The sequence below is a fragment of the Pygoscelis adeliae genome, unplaced genomic scaffold (genome assembly GCF_000699105.1).
Source record: "Pygoscelis adeliae isolate BGI_AS28 unplaced genomic scaffold, ASM69910v1 Scaffold105, whole genome shotgun sequence".
Taxonomy (NCBI): Eukaryota; Metazoa; Chordata; class Aves; order Sphenisciformes; family Spheniscidae; genus Pygoscelis; species Pygoscelis adeliae.
The window spans coordinates 1,691,378-1,702,258 of NW_008824807.1; the positions used below are offsets into that span (position 1 = coordinate 1,691,378).

The 10,881-nt window shown below is 40.9% G+C and overlaps 1 protein-coding gene across 1 annotated transcript in view; it reads right to left on the reverse strand.

Moving 5' to 3' along the window:
- Window positions 1-4,373: 4,373 nt before the first annotated feature.
- The window catches only part of SYNE1 (spectrin repeat containing, nuclear envelope 1), a 258,380-nt gene continuing 251,872 nt past the window's right edge, over window positions 4,374-10,881 (reverse strand). The window contains 1 exon segment of the mRNA XM_009324159.1: window positions 4,374-5,652. Coding sequence (XP_009322434.1) covers window positions 5,412-5,652 — 241 coding nt within the window. The 3' untranslated portion in view covers window positions 4,374-5,411.

Here is a 10,881-nt window from a genome sequence, read left to right on the forward strand (position 1 = left end):
CCAAAAGCAAAAGGCCCCCCTCCCCCCAACCCCCCCCCCCCCTCAATTAAGCAAACACTGGCTTAGATGAATTCTGCAACTGACTGCCGCAAGAGTGAACAATTTTATAGCCAGACCACTCAGCTTAAAACTCACTGTGGCACTTCCTGCTCTTTTCCTTTCCACAATCCATTGCTTTAAACACTGGATAAAATACAGAAAGTGCAAGTAAGTGAGAAGATCTATGCTCTCCTCTTCTCTTGCTTAAAAATCTGCATTTCTTCTCCTTGACTCTGCTTTTACTTCCCAGAATCCTCCTACGTTTGTTAAATCCTGATAGCATCTGTAGTTTGGAGACTGTGAGCAACCAGTTTCTGTTTGGCCTTTGAACATGCACACAGATGCGCTCAGATGCACATGATGATGATGAGCATGCTGAGAGATGCTATCAGTTGTAAACAGATTTCTCAACCACAAATAGCACAAGACTCTGAAGGCCAGGGATGACTGTTCATAAGACAATACCAGCAGCTTTGTCCTCATTCAATAAGTTCCAAGAAAGGAGAAAAGTTCTAAGGAAGGAGAAAGCAAGGCTGCAGGTGTTCACAGCATTTGCAGCAGAGCTGGAAGGGTGGCAAACCAGTGGCGAGAAACTATCGATCTGTTGCAGAATGAAGCTGTTATCACTGCTGGAACAGGGTGGGGGATAGGCAATGGGCATCACCATGCTCACAGCTGTGAGGAATAAGGGCACACTGTTTCTGTCAACTTCAGATCATTTGTACTCCTAACACTGTCAGCCATCTCTAAATATTACTTTTCAGTCTGCCTTCAGATTTTATAAAGCACGGTCCACAAACGAAACTCCACAAACAGATGCAGTAAATTCAGGGCAAATGGTGCTCATCATTTTGCACCATCATCATTATAAGCATAATGAGATAGTGCCTTGATATTACCGCACAGTCTGGAGTCGCTGAGCAACCTGTTTCCATTATGCCTTTAAACACCCACTAGTTACGAGGTGACTACAGGCCAGTAAGCAGGGTTCAGAATTGCAAGATGCATCAAGCTGCAGGGATGATTACACCTCTACAGCAGCTGCTGCATCTATCTACAGCAGAAAATGGGGAAAAATATAATGCAGTAATGACTGGATTTCCCCAAAGATGCAGAGTCTACTTTATGCTTGAACACGTGCCTTCAACACAGACCCAGAGTTCTGCAGCTCCTGTACTGCCTTTCCTCATGCCTTGCAGCCAAGGCTCAAGGCACATTACCAGAAATCAGTCCCTCATATTTACAGAGCACAAGCAGGTGAGGTGCTTCAGAAAGAGGGTAGATGACGGGTTGCAGGCTTAGCACAGAGACAAGGCATCTCAGACTCTAACTTGTGCATTTCTTAAAAAGTTTCTCCACATCCAAGTCCTCTGTGACAGCATCCCAATGAGACAGAGGTAGGCAGAGAGAGCAGCTTGGCATCACCAGGATGAGAAAGATGCCCAGGCTGCAAAGCTGACTAGTGCCACTGGCTGCAATGCTTGACAGCTTTCTAGGTGTGTTTTTCCCCCCCATACAGTTGCCCCATTTACCCTGATTCATGCTGTGGCGATCAATGCATATGTTGATGTCGTACCAGGGTTTGCAACTCAAGCTAGACCTTCAAGTCAGTGGTGCTCTTGGGATGGAGCTTGCTTTAACAGGATCCTGTGAAGTGCCTGGCCATTTGTTTCCGTTTTGACTTCTTTGGGCCAGTTTTTAGGATCAAGATCCAGTCCTGCAAAATCACATTTGAAGTCATAATGGAATTGGTTCAGGGCCAGTAAGTTCCTTTTGGAATCAAACCACTTTAATTGGTCAGATGTTGATTTTGTCCAGAGTTGAGATTGAAAGTCCCGAAAGTAAGAAGTTCGAAGTGGCACTCAAGGGAGCCTCTAACCTGCTGGCACAAACTGCCTGCGATTCCCTTGAGACATCAGCTTACAGACTGACATTCCTATCCTTGAGGGTACGGGAGATTTAGGATTTACAAACAGGCATTTTTCTGGTCTGTGACATTTTCCTAATGTGTGCCTATCACCGTCTGTGACTGCCTTTTCACAGGTATTATAGAGAGTTTGCCATTTACTGGGAGGATTGCTCAGTGTGAGCAGGGCGCTCGGGGTCAAAAGGAAGTTCTCTGTATCTAACTTCTATTTCATATTACTAGGCAATACGTTGAAACTATAGTTAGCTCTATGGCTAGAGTTCAGAGCTTGAGGCTATGAACAGAAGCAGCTTTGCTTTGAAACATCTGAAAGGAAGCAAGGCATAGCAGGTATACTCTGCCCTCCAGTTCATCAGCAAGGCAGAAGTGAGACAGTGCATGTATGCCTTGCAGGTAATCATCAGCCAAAAATGTGCTGAATTCAAAAGGGCTACTGACACTTGATGATGTGACCTTCCGAATTCTTTACTTCCTTCAATTATTGTCAGTTCTTTTCCCCCTTAGCCCTAACTCTATTCAAAGAATTAATTATGAAAAGTTCCTATGATTTCACATCAGTTTTCCCCTGCCTATTTAATCAGCTTAACCTCCACTCCTCTGGCAGTTCATCACTTTCTCATACCCCCTAGACTGAACATTTCAAGAGGTGAGAGAAAATAAAAGGGCATGACCATCATCAACCAGATGGAACCATTCCCCCCCGCCCCCCCTTCATTTTAGTGACTACTCCCCAGAACTCCCCTGGGAGCTTGAGTGAGGTGTACAAATTCTGCTTTCCTTCTGCAGAAGACAGGCTATTCTTCCCTAGATGTCAGGGAAGTGGGGAAGGCATTCAACCAACCAAGGGAAGCAGGGGCTACACAGTGGCAAAATAGCTGGCAAATTTACATGTCAGGTTGCAATTCAAAGCATGCCAGATGCTACCCTGAATACTTTTGATAAAGTACTTTATTAATTGCATCTGACATCATTCAAACTGAACTCTCTTCCTTGCAATCCCCTCTCCCTCATAACCAACTCCGTTCGAAACTCCCTGCCTCTCCCTCAGTTTTTAAATACTATAAGAAATAAACATAGGTCTCACCTGTGACTTTTTCCCTGGTTCTTTCAATAGACTGCTCTTCCATAGGCTGATACTCACAGGCTATCTACTAACCTTTAAATAACATCTACTTCCATGAGATCACCAATAGTTGGCTGGAAAATAGGAGACAAAGTCAGGCTGAGATCCTTATTTCTCACTAAATTAGTCTTTTTACTCTTTACAACGTTTTCTTTTAAAAGAAAACAAAAATATCTTTCGACAAAAAAATTAACCACCAAAACCAGGGACTGGCTGATGAAAGGACGTCTAAAGCATGCAGAGATCTGGACTACCAGGTCTGAGCGAACTACCAAATTATTCACGTAGGTGCGCTGATTACCATTGACTAAATTATGTCACCAAAGAGAACGATATCAGAAAAGAGAGGGGTCAATTTTATGGAATCTGTCAGGCCTGTTGCAAGTAACAGCTCATCCTCATACCCCAAAAGCATGTTCCTTATCTTCGTCTACTCAGAATCAGTGATTATGGATACTAATCTAGCCTAGCATAACTTCTGAACACCAACTAAGCCTTGAAAAGCAGGCAGCTTACTTGTGTCAGTACAAGTCCGGGTTTCAGACACTGAAGATACTTTGCTGACATACAAAATCCTTTCCAGGAAAATGTTAACGTTACACTTACCTGGAAAGGAGGCTTTATTTTGGCTCCTCCAAATGCTGGAGTTCAGCTTGTGGTACTCTACCTCTGACCACCCTTCCCTCATACCAGCTCCAATGATGACATCCCAGAAAAGTAATCCTACGTAACAGCAAATAATGTGCTTGTTATTGTCTTCTGGCTCTTTTATTTCTGTTGCATAGGCCAATATATAATAAGTAAAAACATTTAACCCACAGGAAAAATTCACATTGTGTGTCATGGCTTAAAAAAACCCAAACTTATTAAAGAGCAGTAGCTTAAAGCCATGCTCTGTATTTTTTCAAAATCGAAAAGAATCCTGTTTTGGTCGAGTTCTGACTGATAAGCTGGGCAAAGTGTCTGCCACTGCTCAGACTGCAAGTTTTCTGCAATATTTCTGGAAAATTTATGAGTTTTCGATTTGTTCCGTTTTTCTGCTCTTTATGCTTATGTTTTGGACATATTCCACTAGACTAACTATTGGTGAAGCACAGACATCTATCTTGGTATTAAGCTGCTATGGAGAATATTAAGAAGTTTCCAGTACACCCACAGGAAAAAATCTGCTTCAGTGTGGTACAACTTCAGTTGCCAAAGGTTGCACATGAGCGCACACATAAACACACACACACACACACACACAGAGAAATAACACACAGGTGAGAATGAACTTCAAGAAGCATCTTGAGAAAAAAAGCCTGAAATTACCAATCATTAATTCAAAATACAGACAGCTTTCAATATTAGCACAAGTTTTAACGTGATACTTTCCCATGTATTTTACCATTTGTCAAGTTTTCCAGATCTTCCCATTCAAACATACACCTAATACCATTAATTTGTTACAGCATTTTTTAATTCTTTTTAGAAGTGCAGCATATGTATGTCTTCTAAATTTTTTATACCATACTTATCTCATTCTAAACTTAGAGGTTTCCATAGTTGTCATTAAAAAGCACGTAGACAAAATATTTTATGGTATCTATAACAAATGCAAAGAAATCAATACAAACAAAACTTGGCTTAGCAAACTGTACATACATAAATATGTTCTTTGTTTTTCAACTTGACATTCAACATTTTTCCTCATAAAACCTTTTACGATCTTATTTATTACATCCATTTTTTTAAACCTTAAAAAAGTGCTTCTCAGATTTACACCTTGTGCATCCAAAGCAAAAGTCAGAACACCATGCCCAAAACAGAAACCACGGGGAATAATACATTGCCATACAAGATCCTTTAAAATTGTATGTTACAAATGCTCTAAAATTTCTTTAGCATTGGTTATTTTGTATACCGTAGATACTGAGAGAGTATTTAACAAAGACTGGCTAATGGCCCATTTAGAGCAGCACACAGAAAAGGACCTACAGTATCAAGTCCTTGGCTATGCATAGTACAGGGCAATGACCTGGATATAAAGTGGCTAAAAGATCCAGAATGCTGGACAGAAGGACATTTCCCTCACACACATCACATCCTCCTTAGTACCCAGGATGCGAGTATTGAAACGATGCTACTCAGGTAATACGTTGTGCAGTTTGATACTGATATACTTATGCGTTACTAGCTGAGTGCCAGCAGAGAATGATATGGACACAGCGGTGGCTACAGCAGGTAGGTAAAGCTGCCACACTGAATCCTGTCACCCTTTAAAACTATCCTGCCTCCCAGCTAGCACTCCAGCAAGATCACCCGCTGTCTCACGGGTCTCCTTCATAATGGAGGCGGGCCATTCATGTATTTTAGCATGGGGTGGAAAGAGCGAGCAAAGTTGTTGGCCATGGTACAGCTGTAGTCCTCCTCGGTCATTGGCACCAGGCAAGCCAGCCCGATCAGGAGCAGCAAGAGGAGCTGAAGTGGCAGAGCAGCTCTGAGGACTCTGAGGAAGAAGGATGGGCGCTGCCACGCCGGCCCAGCCTCAGAAGGGGAGGAACCTGAGCCACCTCTTGTGGACCTGAGAAAAGAGGATGGACAGGTGAATACACTAAAACATTACTGCAGCAGAGGTTGCCCTCCAGCACTCAGCCTTCCCTGAAGGCTGGTTTACAATTTGTGCAGACTTTGATTGACAACTGCAGAGGTATTTTTCACTGAACATGCTATTTCCCTAACACTCTTGAGAGACCCGGTGTTTCTAGACTGGGTAGGAAAACACCAAACGAAAACACAATAGAATGGGCTTTGTGACCCCGCAGCCCCTTAGTCAATTACGGGGAAGACTTTCCACTTACTTAAAGCACTGTGCTCTAGAGAAGGGGAAAATAAGAGGTGGGCCATACCTGTCACATGTGGTCAATGCACACTGCCTAAAAAGGAAGCCTCCATGTTTAAAATGACAGTTGTATTTGGTTTGCAGAAGTTTCTACATTCATTTATATATATAGTATCCCCAAGGGTATAATGCAGTAAGATTCAGTTACATCGATCTTCAATTAATAAATACACCCATATGCAGGCAATGGGGACTCATTTTCTACAAAGTACGTTGTTTTTTGAATCTTGCACTGAATCAGCAGCTAAAATCTATTTGCTCAACTTACTTGACACCATCACCTTCCGAGTGATTTTCTCCCTTGTGTCTACGGATCTGAATTGAAATGGCACATATCTATCACCTGCCTATGGGAGAGGCAAGACCTAACACAAACATTTCCAAAGGGACACTTCAAATTAAGCACAAATATCCAACCTATTTTTTAATGAAGGATAAAGATATAGATTTCATATTTTCCTTTTTGACTGAAACTGTCAGAGCTCTAATATACGGACAGGACGTTTTGAGATAAGTGGATGACTGAAAAGAGTGATTATGCAAGTTAAAATCTGATGGTCGCAGTGTGCCAATTAAATGGCATGGGAAAGTATTGTATTTTAGCGCTAGCCAAAAATGGCAGAACTTAGAGCCTTCAAATAATTTGCTTCAAGAACTCTTGCATTAAGACGTTAGGTCATGAATTTTGTCTTAGACATGTTGCTCTAAGACATCCATGTGGCTGCTATGATTATGAAGCCCCAGAAAATCTATGGTTTGCTAGGGTTTAAGAGATAAAAATGCTGTTAAGGATGGATTTAGTCTCAGCTTGAAGGTGTAGGAGATCAGGCTTGTTGGCTGAGGTCAAATGCTCCCCAGTAAAGCAAGTAGGGGGAGATGGTTCCTTAGTGTCTCCTTGCCTTCCCCTTGTCCTTTTGATCCTGTCTCCCAGATAAATCTGAATCTGTGTGAGAAAGCATGCAAAAACCAAAATATCGTCTTCAAAACTATGCCAGGCTTGGCAAGGGTCCACTTCCCACAAGTTCAGAAAAGAATTCTTTCTATGCTTGAGATTATTTTTATTGTTTTGTTCATATATGTGTATCATCCCACTATGAAGACTTCAAGAAAGCCAGACAGATTTGGTAAAGTTTAGATGACCAACAGATACATAAACTGTCAGGTATGCTAAATGATTAACTTGCTCCCTCCTGGGGAGGGAGCAACGATCAAAACATCAGATCGCGTGTTGTTTGAATCCACATTATTGTAGCCCGGATGGAAAGCTGCTTATCACATAATGTAAGATCACATATTATAAAGAACATATTGAAAGGATATGGCACATTTAACAGCATCAGAGCATTCCGTATTAAAGTTCAATTAGATCAGGACTTCTACTGTCCGAGAATGCCAAGACAGAAAGTTAATGGACTGAGGTAGGAACAAAGGGAACAAGGAGTGCTTAATTACTTTCCAAGCATTTGATTGCACAGTCTACCTATTTACAAGGCTCTCATTGTTCAAATGTTGTTAATCCCAATCAAAAAAGGCCATATTTCTGCAGTTGGTAACTACTCTTTGATAATGAGCAAAGTCTGAATTTTCTTCATTGACTCAGAGTGGGGCAACACTGTGTGTCAGAAGGGGAATTTCCAAAAAGCAGAATCAAAAGGGAGCAGGCAAAGTTAACATCTAATTTTTTTTTTCTTCCCCTATGGCTTCAGTAGCACAGTCCAGCACTTTTTGCTTTGTTTTTACCAAAAAGAAGAAAAATAGTGGTATATGTAAGCTGCATGGTTTATCTCATCAAGGAACATACACTTTCTTTCAAAAATTAAAACAGTTCATGGCAAAGTTTTTCAAAACACTTTTTCTGCAGTGAAGTAGAGTGTTGAAGAATAGTTTCTAATACTGCATGGAAACAATTAAACAAGCAAATAATGAAACATTATGAAAACATCTTCAGAGGGGGAGTTCTAAAAAGTTCAAGTGCTGTACTGCCTGTGTTTATTGCAGGTATACCTCTAATCTACGTAATTGGCTGAAAAATGGCTCAGCTTAGAGTGTTTGATGGATTTGGTAAGGAGAGACGGTTAAAAATATACAGTTAATAAAAAAGGTTCACTATTCATAAGGGCCAGAACTCCTATTTACTCCAGCAGGAGAAGGGAAAGCTGAAGTACTGTATGCCACTTTGGAGAAAAAATGTAATTTCTTTTTCTTGAGCTTGCATGTCTAGCTGTCTCTCTTCTGACTGCTCCACCGTTTGTCACACTGGCCCCTGTTTGAAGAGGGAAGGAAGTAAGGCCGTCTGCTACTCGCTCCATACACAGTTCCTACTAACTAGATAAAAGGGGGAGGCACAGCTGCAGACCTGGCCAACAGTAAGCTTCTTCATGTCAAGAAATCTCATAAATTAACCTAAGAAGTGCAAGCAATAGTTACCCTTACTTTGGGAGTTTGTAATGTCAGTGAAATTGGAACTCTTTCCTAAGCATTTCAAGAGAGGAGAAGCTAATTTACCAGGCTATAGATTGGATGGGCAAAGTGAACTTTAATTTCAGCTCAGACAAGTACCGTCTTTTAAAGATGACGGATTTTTTTTTTCAAGGAAAATATGGTTGAAGTAATCTATCTCTATTGCAGTAAACGTGAAAGATTGTAACAGAAGAATTTACCATTCAAGCGAAGCTGATAGGAATAAATAAAGTGAGTTTAATGGGGAAGTGACTAATGGAACGCAGACAACAGACTTACATTGAAAGAGGCACTGCTGGGCTAGTAGGATGTTATTACTGGAGTTAATCAAGGATGAATCTTGATTTAATATCTTTATGAAAGGACTACGGCACAAAATATAATAACAGCAAATTTCATCTGTATGATGACAGAAGTTGGAAGTCTTTGCAAATACAAAATAGGATTGGCTTCTTGCACAGAAAAAAGTGGGTGAATCCAATAGGTTTAAGAAGTAGCTCAAGGAGTTTAAGATTATGTTACGTAAGGTAGCAATAAAAACTTCTGCTATAAATTTGGGAGTTCACACTCTGAAGATAATGAAGAGAATCTAGAGCTGTTTGACACAGGATAGCCACAAACCAATAATGTGGCTTGTGAGTAGCTGTGAAAAGGGACAAAAGAAATTTTAAAATATATTTCAGTTCAAGATTTCTAGAAGAGAAAAGGGGTTGTTTTAACGATGTTCTATGAGGCACTAGTCAGATTTCACCTGGAACAGTTTGTATCATTTTGGTTAACATAGTTCTGAAAGATGAATTCAAACTTACACAAGCTTAAAGGAGTCAAAAAAATGGAGTATTTATCCTATGAAGGAAATAAAGAGTTGAGCTTACCAATATAAAACCTGAGAGATACTAAAACTACCCTCTATAAAATAGCACAGGGCAGACAGAAAGAAGGGTGAACAGTTGTTAAAGTAAAGGAAGGAATAATGTTGGCACAAACCCAAATTACTACATCTAACCATGGTTATATTCAAGGTGGAAATTATTGTACTTCCAGATAATCAGAGAAATTAAATTTGATAACAACCTTCTAATAGATGTTTTGTTCCCACTGATTCTAATTTTTTTAAGATGGAGGTTGCTAGAGTTATGAAGGAGAAGGTATGATGCTCTGCCCACAAAAGCAGGCAATGACTCCTCTTGGTAGCCTAAGAGACTCTCTAGGAGCGACCTTGTTTGGCTGCGTTCTGACTTCGATTCTCTCCCTAGCTCTCAGCATCACATCACCCCAACCTCAGATTTGGCTTACCCTGGAAAGAAGATGAATATGTCCATTTCAAAGGCAGTTAAATATGAAGTTCAAGTACAAGCTCTAAGTGAGAATGCAGGAGATAACTGGAAGAACCACCATGGCAAGCCAAGCCCAAACCTTGTGTTTGAGCTACTGCGTTGCAATGACTGCCATTTTGTGGCCAAAGGCATGGAGAGTGCTCTGGCCTGGTCTGCTCCAGGAACCGCAAGCAACCTTTAAAGATCCACTAGTCATTTGGGGAGGCTTGGGGAGAGCAGGAAATGGAAGTTGGCACTGTGGCACCAAGACTTGAATAGAGCTGCTCAAGAGAGACAATGTAAACACCCCTGAGCAAACTGAACCACTATTTTAATCTTTTTAATATTTTAATCGCTTCAAAAAATCCACAGGCACAGATCCAGGTGTGCATTTACGACAGCTCTATTAAACTGATGAAGAAAGAGGAGTTGCTTCTTGGACTTGCTTTTCCCAATTAGCACACGGTTACCAATACTGCTTGAATGAGCCTTTAGTTACATCCACAGTGTAACATCTAGTTTAAGCTTGTACCTTGCTTAGCATCACTCTGTATATGCTTGTCTTCTTGCTGTGATAATGGGGAAGGCAAAGTGATATCACAGTTGTTATACACATTCCCTAATTTTTAAATGAACTTTCCTTCACAACCTTCTATGTGATAAACCTTTTAAAATTTACTTCAGTTCTGCTGTATACTAAACTCTAACAGGGTTTGCTGATCCAGTGCGAGATCAAACATAAAGTACTCTGATCAGAGGCATGTCAAAATATTAAAGAACACAGTGACAGCTTGTACCGCTTTATCAGTTAAAACCACATTATACATCAACCACAACCTGTCTGGCTTGCGCATTTGATTAAGTTTCCTATTCAGCAGTGACTCATTTGTATTCCATGCTTGTCTGAATGACAAATTGAACATTGTGTTGTACTGCTACAAGATGTGTTAATAAACAGTGCTGGAAAGACTTGATCTGAAAGGTGCCGCACCAATGCCACTGCTAGAATAGAGGTTGATCTCAAAGCTGCAAAGCACTGCTAGCTGCTCTTTGAGCCAGTGGCTCGCACCTACAACCAGAAACCTTCTCAAAAGGTTGGCAGAAGTGGTCTGACTATACAGGAGAGCGGAAGAGC